At 39.1% G+C, this 16,903-nt stretch overlaps 1 protein-coding gene across 5 annotated transcripts in view; it reads right to left on the bottom strand.

Moving 5' to 3' along the window:
* The window catches only part of LCOR (ligand dependent nuclear receptor corepressor), a 95,382-nt gene that overhangs the window by 37,365 nt on the left and 41,114 nt on the right, over positions 1-16,903 (bottom strand). For all 5 annotated transcript variants that reach the window (XM_032225483.1, XM_032225479.1, XM_032225480.1 and 2 more), the window contains 3 exons: positions 15,216-15,348; positions 8,912-9,199; positions 1,653-1,746 (listed from right to left, as the gene is read on the bottom strand). In XM_032225483.1, coding sequence (XP_032081374.1) covers positions 1,653-1,746; positions 8,912-9,199; positions 15,216-15,348 — 515 coding nt within the window. The remainder of the gene's footprint in view (positions 1-1,652; positions 1,747-8,911; positions 9,200-15,215; positions 15,349-16,903) is intronic.

Genomic DNA, 16,903 nt, shown 5'->3' with positions numbered 1-16,903 from the left:
TTTTATTCAGTATCTTATTTTGAAAACATCCCCAATACAAGTAATTACAAATCTGCCTTTGACCTAATGAATCGTAAGAAACTAGTGCGATGACAATACTATGTTATAATAAAGGTTTATTTCTCCTCTTTGCCTATATCTTTAACAAATTTTGTACAATTCTTCACCCACTAGTTTGCTTTGGCACCCTTGTCAAAACACTGTGTTCATTAATACTAAGCATTCTTGATTGGTTTGTGTTAAATTACTAAAACTATCAGCTATTAATATTTCAATCTATTAAAAAATGAGACCTGGCTCAGCTATTCAGCCAACCTCATGTGGTCTGTTACAGGAGTCTGCAGAGATTTTAGAAGCCTAATAACCCAAACTGACAGAACCATCAACAACATGGTTGTAGATAGCTGCTGAAGATCAAAAGTCTAACCTTCATTTCAGACTCAAAAGAATTGTAGAATTGAAAGGGACTACAAGAATCACTTCTCTGCAGTGTGCAGTAAAACCAATTAAACCTCCTATGACAGGCAATTTAAGCTCACTGACATGTTTCCTCTCAACAAGTTTTTCGATGACAGATAAACTAAGTTATGTATTGTCCTTGTACCCGGGATAATGTATTATGATAATGGTTGCTACATTCTGTCTTCAATCTATATCACTGTTTTCCACATGAAAACTTTGTAGTAGCCATATTAATTGTGAAAAGCAGAATCCGCTACTCCAAAGATGATAGCAGGAAACTTATCTGAAGATCCTCTAAAAATTGCAACAGGCCCTCTACAAAGTTCATATGTAGGAATAATAGTATCTCTATAAATGATCTATACAGGAAGTTCTTGCCTTAAAACCACAATTAGGACCAGAATTTCTGTTGCTAAGCAAAGCAATTGTTAAATGAGTCATGTCAGATTTTACAACCTAAAAAAGCCATGATTATTAACTGAAATTGCAGTTGTTAAGTAAATCAGATTATTCTTAAGTGAATCATGCAGTTGTTATATTAATCTGGCTTCTGCTATTGATGTTGCTTGTTAGAAGCTATCTGGGAAGGTCGCAAATGGTGATCATGTGACCTTATGACAACAATCATTGCCAAGCATCTGAATTTTGGTCACACGACTGGGGGATGCTGCAACAGTCATAAGTCTGAGGAGCAGCCATAAGTCTCTTTATTCAGTGCCATTGTAATTTCAAACAGTCATTTGGTAGTAAGTTGACTACTTGTATTTAGGAATGCTGTTACTGCAATAATAACATAAACTTTATAGAATTGCTATGATAATATAAATGTACATAGTTTTTAAATGGAACCTAAGTAATTTATACAGCTTCAAGTCAAAGTTCACACAACTAGTGCCTCACACAATTCTTGGTAGGTTTTTAAGCATAATAATGGCATAAGTGCTTTTGCATCAAGTCTATGGGTGTTAATCATTGGATATAAATTTAGACTTTAAAAGCTAAAAAAACCAATGTCTATATTCAACAGAAAGACTGATTATTTCCCTTGGATTTATAGTTGAACATTGGAAATAAGAAATTAAATTAATTAATAATCAAAAAAAATAAAAACTCAACCTATCACAAGCAGTTGACTTCAATTATACCCCCAAACATTAGGTGTGAGCAAAAATATTAAGAATTTCTCTTACCCATTCCCAGGAGTAGCAGAGCAGCCAGGTGAATGGCTCAAGGAGGCGTTGCCTGCACATGGACTTTTCTTAGTGGACAGATCAAGTACTCCGTCTGTAACATCATGAGTGTAATTTGAGAATGGGAAAGAATGGGAAAACCAAACACATATTTGAAAACCTATTAAGGTCGTAACTTGTTAATCTAGGTTCAATTCAATGACTCTTCCTGACCTTCGCACTAAAGTATCGTAGCACATCAATAAGTATTTTTATTTATATTGTTTGTAACATATGCTAAAGTTTAGCCAAAAAAATCCAAAAGCTAAGTCTTCCAATATTTTTGCTAGCAAAGATGAAAAGCTTTTCAATTAGTATAAATATTTCTAGCCAAAAATGTTAATTGTGCAAGGTCTACATGAGCAGGCTACATCCTAGAAAGATATGGAAAATATTTTGAGATTTTAGACATGGAGATTGGCTAATCATTCTTCCCCATATGATTTTCAATTAAAATTACTTAGAAGCATAGAATCATAGGTTTAAAAGAACCTTGGAGAAGTTCTAGTCCGACTTGCCAAGTGCAGGAATCCTTGGACCATCTTAGACAAATGGCTGTCAAACCAGCAATGGAGCACCCATTTTAAAAAAATGTTTTTGCCCTCCCCGGCTCCCAGAAACACTCTGCAGGCATCCCAAACCCTCTGCAGGCCCCGTTTTTCGTGAAAAATGGGGCATGCAGAGGGTTTGGGAGGCCTGCAAAGTGCTTCTGGGGGCCGGGGAGGGCACAAATGTGACGCGTGGGGCTTGATCTTCTTAAGAGTAAGGCTTTTATTGATCTCAAATCCACTTTTCTCTACCCCTCCATGGCAGGGCAGGACTAAACATCTCTCTCCGCGCTTTATTTTTCCCTCCCTGCCCTCAGACTGGCAATGACAGTGAGCCACTTGGCCCAAGGAGCGGCAGTCGGTTCACTTCTTCTCTTCAGTGAGGAGAGAAAGACATGTGGGGGTTGCTGAATGGCTGCTGCTGTGCTTGACTGGGAATGGCCCATTGGATGAGGAGGGGTGGTGATCCCTTCAATTTGGATTAATGGTTCCTCGCAGCGGCGCCTGAGCAGCAAAAGGGAAGCATAAAGGAAATGACCCTGCAAGGCTGCCTCCTTGAACAACCAGGCTTTTTCACAACCCTCTTCGTAACCCCGCTTCCTTAGTCTTGGGGCAAAGCAGGTGCCAGGCTCCAGGGAGACTCCCGAACCAGGGCACCTGCATTTCAAAGTTTCCTTTCCATCCCACACTTCTTCCACTAGCCAAATCTGCACGGATCTGTCATGCAGCAAAGAGATATGGTAGGGGGCACAATAGCAGTGGTAGCATAAGCACTGCATGACAGATTTGGGGGGATTGGGGTGGGAGGTGCAGTGAGGGAAGAGGACCAATCTCCTTTGCATGAAGACTTTTCTCAGGATGCTAGATCTCCACTTTCTCTCCGGAAAAAGCTATTGGCATTGTTGGGATTTTGGCTAATGGAAGAAGTGCAGGATGGAAAGGAAACTTCGGAATGCAGAAGCACCGGGTCGGGAGTCTCCCTGGAGCCTGGCACTTGCCGCATTCCAAAAGTTTCCTTTCCATCCTGCGCTTCTTTCAGTAGCCAAGATTCCGACGATGTCAATAGCTTTTTCCAGAGACAAAGTGGAGATCTAGCATCCCGAGAAAAGCCTTCATGCAGAGGAAATTGGTCCTCTTCCCTTGCTCCATCCCCCACCCCAATCCCTCCGGAACTGTCATGCAGTGCTTATTGCTACTGCTGCTATTGAGCCCAGCTACCGTATCTCTTTTCTGCGTAACAGATCCAGGGGGATTGGGGTGGGGAGTGCAGCAAAGGAAGGGGACCAATCTCCTCTGCACGAAAACTTTTCTCAGGACGCTGGATCTCCACTTTCTCTCCAGAAAAAGCTATTAGCATCGTTGGGATTTTGGCTAGTGAAAGAAATGTGGAATGAAAAGGAAACTTCAGAATGTGGGAGCGCCAGGTTGGGAGTCTCCCTGGAGCCTGGCACCTATCGGATTCCAGTTTCCTTTCCATCCTGTGCTTCTTTCAGTAGCCCAAATCCCAACGATGCCAATAGCTTTTTCCACAGAGAAAGTGGAGATCTAGCGTCCTGAGAAAAGCCTTCATGGAGAGGAGATTGGTCCTCTTCCATCCACCCCTTCCCCCAAATCTGCCCGGATTTGTCATGCAGCAGAGATACAGTAGCTGGGCGCAATAGCAACAATAGTAATAGCACTGCATGACAAATAACGCAATAACAGCGTTTTCAGGTGGCAGCGTGATCTCGGCTTCCTGGAACCATCTGAGAAGGGACAGGTGAAGCGGGCGCTGTGTAAGAGGTGTAAGGCAAGGTGGCTTGCTGCTCAGCCTCCTCCTTCTCCAGACAACCAGTCAGAGGGCAGTCAGCTTCTACTCCTGGCCCGGGAGATGGATCTGGCCAGGAGCAATGCAAGTCCCATTTTTGCAATTGGGGAGGAAAAAGAGCGTTTCAGGTGGCGGGTGGTTCCAGGCTGCAGGGATGGCCCGGTGCCTGAAATTCTTTATTTCCTCCCTGATTGTAAAAATGGGGCTTGTATTCCTCCTGGCCAGATCCATCTCCTGGGCCAGGAGCAGAAGCCGACTGCCCTCCGACTGGGTTGCCTGGAGAAGCGGGAGTCCAAGTGGCGAGCCACCTTGTCTTATGCCTCACCTCCTGTGCAGTGCCCGCTTCACCTCCCCCTTCTCCAGACAACCCAGGCGGCTACATTCGGACGCACCCAGATTTTCACCCTCTCTTGGGGGGGGGGTGCATCTTATACTACGAAAAATAGGGAATGTTGATACAGCCTAAAATTGAATTCACTCTTGGTAGCTGTAGCAGTTCATATTTAATGCAGTCCTTCTCACAGGTACAACTACTGAGCCAGGTACCATTTATCTTGTATCTCTATATTTTGCATTTTCTATATAATTTCAGAACAGTACATTTCTTACCACTGAACTGCATTTTGTTGGTTCAATGTTCAAGTCTATCAAGATCCTTTTGAATTCTGAGTTTGTCTTTTGAGGCATTGGCAATCCTTTGCTGACCCCAAATTTGTAATATCTGTAAATTTACTCAGCATCACTACTTCTAAGTAATTTATAAATATCTTAAAGAGCACTTGATCCATTATAAATCCTGAATTATCTTATTGCATTCCTTACTCCACTTAGATGTATATCAATTAAGGGCCACACATCAGGTACAGTTGTTCAATCAATTGCAAATTCATTTAGTAGTGGGACCACCCATCCCACATTGTTCTATTTTATTCAGAAGGTGGCTCTGATCAACTTCACTGAATGTCCTACTGACGTCTAGATACATTACATCCATAGCATTCTCTTGATCTATGGATTTAATCACTTTGTCAAAAGGGAAAAACCCATTATGATTTGTTTACTATAACCTTTATTTAAATGAAATGATGGTTATAGAAATCATATAGCTCCTTCCTAAGTGCTTGCAAATCCACTGCTTGATTCTTTTTTCTAGGATTTTCACAAGTAGTGAAACACACTTCTCTAAACTAAGTCCATGGAAAATCTCCTGGGAATGCTAAGTTAGGAATAATAACTTTTAAGAAATGCATAACTTTGTTTAAAAAAAACCTATTACAAACTAAAGAAGCAATAAGAGGGAATAATAATTATCTGAGTAATGAATCTCTACATCCACTCAAAATGCACCCTTCTATTACTGTAGTTATAAATGTCCACATCTAAGATTATGTTTGCAAGTTTTGCTTTGTGAAATAGAGTAAAAATTCAAGCTTTTCATTTTCTAACCAATTCAGATCAAAATTGTTGCTATGCTAAGTGACATCCACTCAAACCAACCACTATCTTTAGCACACTAATGAAGAAGCTTATTGCAGATTTTTTCTTACATAGCTAAGTAACACTCACAAACTTTTATACTGTCAATGTGTTCTGATCTAATAATTACTCAAACAATTGGTAGTTAAAAGAAACTCACATCATCTTAGCAATACATACTTTGCCTCTGACATCTGCAAATGGTGGGGGTGATTACTAAGTAGGCAATGACTTTTCAAGGGGTTTCATTCCAGCCTATCCATAGATAGCAAAACAATGGATAACAAAACCTTGAAAAACAATCTCTGTGCATGCACAAAAGCCCATCCTCAATTTTGTACATGTGAAAAGCACACAAAAATACTCAAAAACAGGTACATAAAGGTACATGAAATGTTTTTAGTGAATGTTTTTTTAATCAGTCACGTAACTGCAAGAAGTGAAAGAATGGATAATGATTTATTTATATAAATATATAATTTGTTAATATCACCAGATGGTCAATTAAAATCTTCAGTTTCTCTCTCAAGGAAGAGCAACAGTACATTGCTCTTAACATTCTTTCCTATCACTTTTCCTGGATCAGGTGGCCCTACTTATAGTCACTCATGTCCTTCTCGTCACTCAGCTGTATTCTTCTAATGTGCTCTACATTGAGCTGCCATTTCAAGTCTACCTGGAAGATTCAGCATGAAAGCTGAGGGCGGAGCAGGCGCTTGCGCAACCCCTCTCCAGCCAGGCAGAGCTCCATGCACTGACCTAGGGGGTATCCTGTATGTGCCAAATTGCAGGAGCTGGGGGGTGGGCAGAGTGCCACATGACTTGGTGCCTTAGGGATACTCCCTAGGTCAGTGAATGGTGCTCTGCCTGGCTGGAGAGGGGTTTGCTGGGTGGCTGCTCATGAGCATGGTCACCTCATGGCTGTTTCGCCCCTGAGGTTGTGCCCGGCTCTTTGGGAGCCCGGTCGCAAGGGAGGAGCCGCCCGGCAACCCCAAAACAATAAGCCCTCTCCCTCTAATAAGCCCAAAGCCATATTTTGTGGGTCAAAAAATAGAAGACCCTGTTGTGTTTTCAGGGAAAAACAGTAGGAAAAGTATTTGTGGAGGATCCCATCATTGCAGGAGAGCCAACTTCAGGGACTGGAGATTCACCCCCTTCTCAGTAATGGCTTTGGAACACTGTATCACCAGATATGCAACCATCCACACCGTCCAGCATTTTCAGAGAGCTTTAAAAATGCAGGTCTTCAGGAAAGCATTTGGGAATGTGTATGACCAAGCTATTTCCAAACTGTTTCACATCGGATTAAGTAAAAAAGTAAATTGATACAATTTATAAGTTTACTATGGTATATTTCTACTGTAAGCTACTCAGATTTTCTGAGAATTGGGTGAATATACTGTAAATTGTAACACAAACACAAAGTCTGCTTCTCTGACTCTCTCCCTCAGCCTAAACTCAGCCTAAAAACTGAAGATTTTCATTATGTCCTTTCTCAAGTTCAATGTACATTCACTTGCATTTTGCTCTCAATCTAACCCAATACTCAGGAAATAAAACTTGTCTTTATCTTTATCAGTCTCCACAATATGGCATTATAACACTTGTTCTTCACATGTCTCTACCCTTGCTGCTTCTGCTTCTTCCTTGTGTTTTATTCAGCCATTTCTGGAATGTTAAAAATAGTATTCCTTAACTAGACTAGGAGTAGGAAACCATAAGTAAGGAAACATCTTACTTATGAAATCTCAAGCAAGGGTTTTCTCAATCTAAATATTCTGAAAGAAAAACATTGCTTCAACTACCTTGCACCTTTTGCCCAAAGTAAAAATAGAGAACAAAGTGATTGTCGGCTTTCTTGTTTTCATTAGCATACTTGCTGGCAAGACTATGCCTTGAAGGAATGATATTGAACCATCGTCTCTGACATTCAGACTGTCACAGGACTTAATCTCTGACCCTTCTTTAATATCAGTGTGAGACCAGTGGAAGAGATCAAGGTGCCTAGAGGCTGGAGGTATGGACGGGGAGAAACAGATTCAGGCGGAGTCCTAGAAAGACCAAGCAACTGTGGGTATTTGAATCAATGGAACAGGAGACTTTCCATCTTTAGTTCTGAATGGCATTGCACTTTGCTAGTCAAGCAATTCAAACATCTTTCTAGACTCAGAGCTCCTACTTGGAAAAGCAATTGATAACTGTGATCAGGAAAGTGTTTACACAGATTCATCTTGTACATCAATTGCACCAGTTTCTGGATCAAGAGGGCCTTGTAACAATTATTCAAACTCTGATCACTTGACATGTGGACTATTTTAATGCACTCTATGGGGAGCTGCCACTAAAGACCAAATTGGAAGTTGCAGATGGTTCAGAATGTGATAGCATGGGGAACTATGGGCATGCCACTGTATGTCCATGTAACCGCTTTGCTTTCTGAGCTATCCTGGTTACAAGTAAGCCTCAGAATACAATTCAAGGTGCTGGTTATTATCTATAAAGCTATTCAGTGGCATAGTGTCTATCATCTGTCTTCTGTTGATGTCTGCCAATTGTATTCAATTTGATAATGTTGGCATGCATTGGATTCCATTGATTAAACAATGTCATTATAGGATCTAGGAAGTGAGCCTTTTCTGTTGCAGTGCATACCATCTGGAATAGCATCTCTCCAGAGATCTATGGCCTCTAAGATATGTACTCTTTCAAACTGTTTCACAGCGAAGAGGTGTTATGAATTTGGGCACCATACAAAATTCATCAATAAACAAATACATTTTAAAAAATTGTTTACATGCCCACATTTGTCATAAAAATGAAGTTTTACTTCATTCACAATTTTAAAAAACTGTTTACAAGCCCAATTTGTCATAAAAATGAAGTTTTACTTCATTCACAATTTAAAAAAATTGTTTACATGCGCAATTTGTCATAAAAATGAAGTTTTACTTTTAAAAGGAGTATAGGCAAAGCTACAGAAAAATATTAATCGGGGCCAGCTACTGCATAAATACAACTATTACCATCAACATGAAAAGAAAACTATTGGATTGCAGAAGCATATGGAATGGAAAAAAAACCATTATTTCTAAAGTTCAGCAGAGGTTCTGGTATTTTGAAATGTGGTTTCATCTCTGACATTACATAGATCTTCAATGCTTTCAACATTGAATGACAAGGCAGAAACAGCTTTCCCAATATAGCCATCTCACTCAAAGATTTGGGGGAAGAGAGCAGAATTTGAGATCTCATGTACCATGGGCCAATCTGCTGGGGCAACCATTTCCCAAATCTCACAATCATAACTTATTCTTCCATTCATTTAACAATTCATGATTAACATATTGTAACTACCTGCAAAAAACAAGGCAGAAATGTGGCATGCATACCTTGTTCACTAGGGTCCAACTGTGACTTTCTGACAGTGAGGTCCAAGGGTGAGTCCTGGTCAGCCATGAGAAGTTTGCTGAGCACGGGATTTTGAGCTCTTGCACCTGCAGTGGATGAGGCAACCGGAGATGCTTTCAGCAGGCTTTGGTTCTTTGTGCTATTGGGCGAACTGGAGTCCTGAGTAGAGCTAGTTTTTGAGGTATATTCAGCAGCAAATTGCCGGATCATCCGCTGCATGATCTCGCGGGCCACTAAGGGAATGTTAGGGTCTGAGACCCTGGGACTACCTAAAACACATAAAATTTGAAATAGTAATACTGAGGAAAAAAAATTAAAATCTGGATTCTACATTTATAATCTACCTCCAAATATTTTTAGATTCATGTTTAATGATTTTAAAATGCCAGCTTAAGACTGACATATTTTTTATTGTTCACTTGATCTGGACACTCCCTGATATCCGTTGATTGTAGGTGGCTCACAGAGTAAAAACAAACAATAATATGCAATCCAGATAAAAACAATGAACAACATGGCAAATCTGGCCAACCCTGCAAAGGGTTGCAACTACCCTAGCTTAAAGTCTGAATGAAGAGCCAGGTCTTCAAAACACCCTGAAATGACAACAGAGGGGGGGGGGCACCTGGATTGGAGGAGGAATCTCATTCCACAAGGTCAGGCACATTTCTGGGATCCCAATAGATGATACTGTTTAATCAAAAGGACTGAAAACTTCTATAACTCATGAGGCAATTTTACAAATATCTGACAATGTAAAGGATTTAACTGTAACTTTGGAATTTAACTAACTTTGGAATCTTTGTTATGATGATGGTTTAAATACTACCCTCTTAGCACAACTGAAACAAGATAAAGGTTTCCCTGTCCAGTCATGTCCAACTCTAGGGGGCACAGTGCTCATCTTCGTTTCTTGGCCAAGAGAAACAGCATTGTCCAAAGAAATTTTCTGTGGTCATGTGGTCATATCGCTATATGCCAAAGGCTCATGGGATAATGTCTCAAGCAAATCCAAAACTCTCAAGAGGGCAAATTTGGAGCGTTTTCTTCATGGATATTAACAAAGTTGAGAACTCCTTGAGAAAAAGAGACTTGATAAGACACTTCAGAGAAGAAAGATTTATAAGGATAAGCTGGAGGGAGTGACTTACATTTAATGAGTTAATTGGACTTAAGATGAATTTTTACAAGTCTGATATATGTAATTGAAAAAAAGTTCTGATGCAGTTTTGTGCTCATAAAGAGGGTCTGAAAATGTTTTTTATATATAAAATGCTTCAGTAATTCCTAAAGTTTGTAAAATATTATTGAATTTGAAAGTATGAATGTTAGGAAGAAATAAAAAAATATGCATTAGAAATTATTGATTTTAGAAATATTTTTAAATAAAAGTTTAACACTTGAAAATTGATGTTAAAAAGGTGTTTCCCCTTTACGTTTAAACAAGCTGAGACAGTATAGAAAATTTTAATATAATTGATGATAGTTTATAAAAACTAATAAGTGTAAACAGAAATATATATCATCTCCCATAGGAAAAAAAGTAGAGATGGTTAAATTGATTGCTTTATTCAAAGAAAAGAACATATCTAATTTTGTTTCCATTTGAAAATTGCTTCTGGATTTTGTGCTTGTGATGAAAAAAAATGAGACTTTGATTTTGGTTTTGCTGATTAGATATATTTGTTGTTATAGAAATGGCTAATATACAGTACTGTGCAAAAGTTTTAGGCTGTAAACAAAGAATGCTTTCAGACATATAAATAATGATTGTTTATTTTTGTCAATTTTCAAAATGCAAAGTGAGCGAACAAAAGAAAAATCTAAATCAAATCAATACTTGGTGTAATCTCCCTTTGCCTTCAAACCAGCATCAATTCTCATAGGTACACTTGCACAAAGTCAGGGATTTTGCAGGATTATAGTCAGGTGTATGATCAACCAATTATACCAAACAGGTGCTAATGATCATCAATGTCACACGTAGGTTGAAACCCAGTCATGAACTGAAACAGAAACAGCTGTGTAAGAGGCGTAAAACAGGGTGAGGAACAGCCAAACTCTGCTACCAAGGTGAGGTTGTGAAAGACCGTTTCATGTCATGGCAAGATTGAACACAGCAACAAGACACAAGGTAGTTATACTGCATCAACAAGGTCTCTCCCAGACGGATTTCAAAGCAGACTTGGGTTTCAAGATGTGTTGTTCAAGCTCTTTTGAAGAAGCACAAAGAAACTGGCAACGTTGAGGATCGTAGACGCAGTGGTCGGCCAAGGAAACTTAGTGCAGCAGATGAAAGACACATCAAGCTTATTACCCTTCGAAATCGGAAGATGTCCAGCAGTGCCATCAGCTCAGAATTGGCAGAAACCGGTGGGACCCAGGTACACCCATCTACTTGTCCGGAGAAGTCTGGCCAGAAGTGGTCTTCATGGAAGAGTTGCAGCCAAAAAGCCATACCTCCAACATGGGAACAAGGCCAAGCGACTAAAGTATGCACGAAAACATAGGAACTGGAGTGCAGAAAAATGGCAGCAGGTGTTCTGGACTGATGAGTCCAAATTTGAAATATTTGGCTGTAGCAGAAGGCAGTTTGTTTGTTGAAGGGCTGGAGAGCGGTACAATAATGAGTGTCTGCAGGCAACAGTGAAGCATGGTGGAGGTACCTTGAACGTTTGGGGCTGCATTTCTGCAAATGGAGTTGGAGATTTGGCCAGGATTAATGGTGTTCTCAATGCTGAGAAATACAGGCAGATACTTATCCATCATGCAATACCATCAGGGAGGTGTATGATTGGCCCCAAATTTATTCTGCAGCAGGACGACCCCAAACATACGGCCAAAGTCATTAAGAACTATCTTCAGCGTAAAGAAGAACAAGAAGTACTGGAAGTGATGGCATGGCCCTCACAGAACCCTGATCTCAACATCATCTGGGATTACATGAAGAGACAGAAGGATGTGAGAAAGCCTACATCCACAGAAGATCTGTGGTAGTTCTCCAAGATGTTTGGAACAACCTACCAGCCGAGTTCCTTCAAAAACTGTGTGCAAGTGTACCTAGCAGAATTGCTGCTGTTTTGAAAGCAAAGGGTGGTCACACCAAATATTGATTTTAGATTTTTCTTTTGTTTGCTCACTTTGCATTTTGAAAATTGACAAAAATAAACAATTATTATTTATGTTTCTGAAAGCATTCTTTGTTTATAGCATTTTTTCACACCTGCCTACAACATTTGCACAGTACTGTATATTGTGTAAAAGTAAAAGGTTGAAGCTGAAAAGTTATTTTCTTCTACTGTGCTAAAAAGAGTCGGAAATCAACGCCTTTTTTCTTCTTCTCCTTCTTCCTTCTCCCTCCCTTAGTCTCCCAATATTTTCACTTTCTTTGTATTTTATATTCTGATAAATTAATAAAATTTTAAATAAAAAAAAGAATCTGGAAATGATTGGTGGATTGAACCCTGCTGGATTGAATTAGCCAGACTTGCCCACTTAATGAGCTGTCATAAGGATAACTGACATAATATATAAGCTGTGAATACTTGAAATGTGCTAAGTAAAAGCTATTGTTATTAGTACTGGTAGTCCTCGACTTACAACCAGTCGCTTCGCAGCCATTCAAACATAAGGTACTTATGTTTGAATGGCTGCGAAAGGTACTCCAAAAGGTACTTATAATCCGCATTCGAAGTTCCAACAGGCACATGGCTGCATTTTGGGTTCTCGGCAAATGGGTTGCATTTATAGCCATTTGCAATTCCCATGGTCAAGTGACCAAAATTTACAATGCTGTTTGATAGAAATGGGCATTTACTTGCAGTTTACAGCATAAAATACCCATTGCAAACTATGGGTTTTCTTTACAAATTTCACATTCACTTAATGACTTCTGTAAAAAATGTCAGAAAATTGGGTGATTTACAAAGTGCCTCGACTTATGACTTTCATGATATATGACAGAAATGTTGGGCTCTATTATACTCATAAGTCAAGGACTACTTGTAATCCTACATATTATTTTTATTTCTTATTAACATTTAAGAGGGACATTCATTAGTGCTGCTACCTCGTAGTCAAGTTAACGTCACAATTTTGCCAAATCAATCATTTAACAATCCCATTATTTTCAGTATTTTATTTTTTACTGTTTTTTAATATACATTTATAAATTTCAACTCTGTACAACAAAATTACAGTTAAATAAACAAACATATATGTGATAAAAACATAGCAGCAATACCAGCAACAAAAACAAGTTTCATTGTATCTTGTTAAAGGCTTGAAAATACTACTAGGAATTTATCAGAAAACAAGTAAGGTGGGTCTTAAATAAGTATATATTTCAACCTCTCACATTATTATAAGCAGAACTTGGAAATACAAGTAATCCTTGCTAACTAATGGCAATTGTGACCAGAAACTGTCTCACTAAGCAACACAGTCATAAGATGCAATGTCATATGACTGTGCCAACTTATGATGGTAGCTGCAGCAGTTCTAGTTGCTGTCCTTAGGCAATCCTAACGAGGATCCCGCAGTCACAACATTGCCATTTGGAACCTCCTGACAATTTCCCCATTGACTATGCTTGTTGGAAGACAGCAGTAGAGGTTGCAAATGGAAATCATGTGAAAGTGGGATGCTGTAATGTTGTACTTACAAGCCGTTTACTGAACACCTGAATCACAATCATGTGACCATGGGAATGCTGCAACAGCTGTAACTATGAGGACCCATAACTCCTCTTTGTTGAGTGCTGTTATAACTCTGATTGGTCACTGCATGAGTGGACATTAACCAAGAATTACTTTACTTCTTTTTCAGAAAACAAAGCAGATTAAGCATTTTGGTATGCAAAATAGGAAATGCCATTTTTCCCCCCTAGTATTTTTTCCCGAAGTGTAGGAAAAATGCATGCACTTTTTTCAGAATTGAATCTTGATCCGTTGGTTGAGATGGAATTGCCTGATTCTGATGCCATAAGTTGAGAAAGAGACTGGCCCAAAGTTATCCAGCTAGTTTTTAGGAATAAGAACTTGCAGTTTCATACTTTCTAGTCTGGTGCCTTAACTATTAAACCAAACTGGCTCTATGTAATACCACAAATAGACCCAAACAAATATTCAGTTTATAGTGTATTTCTATTTTGTTAAAAAAAATTGCACCAGGAATTCTATGGAGTGTTTGGATGAGTAAGACCAAATCAGTTTGTGCAATATTTATTAATTTGTGAATCTGCATGCTAAAACCTCACATAATGCTATCAACTAAAACAAGGCACTTGTGGACGGATGAGGGAGGAAAGCAGGCTGTGATAAATAAGGGTCATAAATAAGAAAAGAATTTCAGTGATGGAATAACATAGGTCAGTGATAATGGAAGACAGACATAAACAATACTCAACTTTCTCTTCATCCTAGACAGGATAGATTGGGAAATTTCGGCAACTCACACATGTTCAACAGTCCATAAAAATATATGCACATTTTCATACTCCTCCACACACTAATTCAACATTCAATCAGAAAACCTTTATCCATTTCTTTATTCCTGCTCCCAAATGGCTGCTTATGCCTTGCTTTTAATTAACGAACTGGGCAATGTGCAAAAATGAACAGAAATGCAGTAACTATATTCAAGTGTTGCAAATATCCTGTGGGTTATCTATATATGCTTTATCATAAGTGAAACACAAAGGAAGTAATTTGAAGAACAAAGAAAAAGCAAAACTACTGTAGTACTTTGGTTCAGTCAAAAAATTATGTGTTCCCCGAAGACATTGTGAAGGATAAGATGAAGGGCAGCGTTGAAGGTTGAGACAGACAGAAACATGGTCAGGAACTACCAATTTATTCAGACATTAAATCTCTGTGATCAAATAACTTTATCCAAAAGAATTGGTGAAATACGCCATACTAGGACATTGCAGAAGCTGAGAGGACAGATAAATGGGAAGAAAATGGGAAGATGAGGGACAAAGATATGTCACCACATTAACACTAAGTAGTAGATGAGAGAGCAGAGGAAAGGAAGGCACTTGGAAGATCGGGGAATGTGCAGGCCAATAAAATATGCTACATTGGGTCAGAGAAAGCAGAGGAAAGAAAGAGGGGAAGGGAAGCATAGAGATTGAAAAAGTTGGAGACCAGGAAGACTATTGGGATAGCACTGGCAATTGATAAGCAGAGGGGAGGCACCAAATATTTTACTATTGCAAAATAAATATTAAAAATTAATGAATTGAACCAATACATTAAATATTTCTTTTTTATTAAGTCCAACCTTTTCGATAAAAGACTTCATGGAGGAATTCTTCTGCTTGCCTCTCAAACCAAGTGATCTTTGTTTGCTCTTGTTTAAGCAGAGCGTGATGCCCAACTTCCAATGCTGGATCATCCAGACTGACGAAATGTTCCTGTGAAAACATTTAACAAAAGAATAAAAACAAAATACTGCTTCTCATTGTTAAATTTAATAAGACAACCACAATACTATTCCCATAGTCAAGCATTTATTATGCAAGTATACATATCAGTTTCACTGTTTGAGTTGCTATGTTACTACACAACTTCTATCAACTTACTAAAATCATTTCTAGATGAAGGTGTTCTATCTCTAATATCTAGGATGGACAACCTGTGCCACTAAGGCAGAATGCAAACCAGATCATAACATCATTAATTCAATTCCCATTCCCTATGCTAGGCTAGGCTATATACTATACTATACTATTGGTAGTCCTAGACAAATGACTACAATTTCTGTTGTTAAGCAAGACAGATTTTAAGGGAATTTTGCCCCATTTTATGATCCTTCTTGCCACAGTTAAGTCATGCCACAGTTAAGTCAAGAGTAAGGTTCTACATTTAGGCAACAAAAACGAAATGCACAGGTACAGTATAGGTGGTACCTTGCTCAACAGTAGTAACTGTGAAAGGGATCTTGGAGTCCTAGTGGACAACCATTTAAATATGGGCCAGCAGTGTGCAGCAGCTGCCAAAAAAGCCAACACAGTTCTAGGCTGCATAAACAGAGGGATAGAATCAAGATCGTGTGAAGTGTTAATGCCACTTTATAATGCCTTGGTAAGGCCATGCTTGGAATACTGCATTCAGTTTTGGTCACCACGATGTAGCAAAGATGTGGAGACTCTAGAAAGAGTGCAGAAAACGGCAACAAAGATGATTAGGGGACTGGAGACTAAAACATATGAAGAACGGTTGCAGGAATTGGGTATGTCTAGTTTAATAGAAAGAAGGACTACGGGAGACATGATAGCAATCTTCCAATATCAGGGGTTGCCACAAAGAAGAGGGAGTCAAGCTATTCTCCAAGGCACCTAAGGGTAGAACAAGAAGAAATGGGTGGAAACTAATCAAGGAGAGAAGCAACTTAGAACTGAAGAGAAATTTCCTGACAGAACAATAAATCAGTGCAACAGCTTGCCTCCAGAAGTTGTGAATGCCTCAACACTGGAAGTCTTTAAGAAGATGTTGGATAGCCATTTGTCTGAAACGGTATAGGGTTTCCTGCCTAGGCAGGGGGTTGGACTAGAAGACCTCCAAGGTCTCTTCCAACTCTGCTATTGTATTTATGTGATCAACATTTGGGACGTTCTGAAAACCAAAGCCATTGGTTGCTAAGTAAATCTGGCTTCCCCATTGACTTTGCTTTTCAGAAGGTCCCAAAAGGTGATCATATGACACTGCAATAACAGTTCTTATTGTCAGGAAATTTCTTATTTCCAGGTAATTTCCCACTAATTGCTTCTTGTCCTAAAGAGAAGCACCTCCTCCTATTTCTAAACTACTGAATTAAAACATTACTTTGATTTTAAAAAGTTGTTTGATCATCACAAGATAGTACCAAAAAAAAAAAAAAAAAAAGCCAGGGAGGGGAATTTGGCAGAGAGCAAAAAGGCATTGCAGACTGCACCGGACATCCTCTCAGGCTGCATTTCTTGTAATCAT

This window comes from Thamnophis elegans, chromosome 10 (assembly GCF_009769535.1).
Source record: "Thamnophis elegans isolate rThaEle1 chromosome 10, rThaEle1.pri, whole genome shotgun sequence".
Classification (NCBI taxonomy): Eukaryota; Metazoa; Chordata; class Lepidosauria; order Squamata; family Colubridae; genus Thamnophis; species Thamnophis elegans.
The sequence above is the reverse complement of the archived record's forward strand: the minus strand, read 5'-3'. Positions and strand labels throughout refer to the sequence as shown.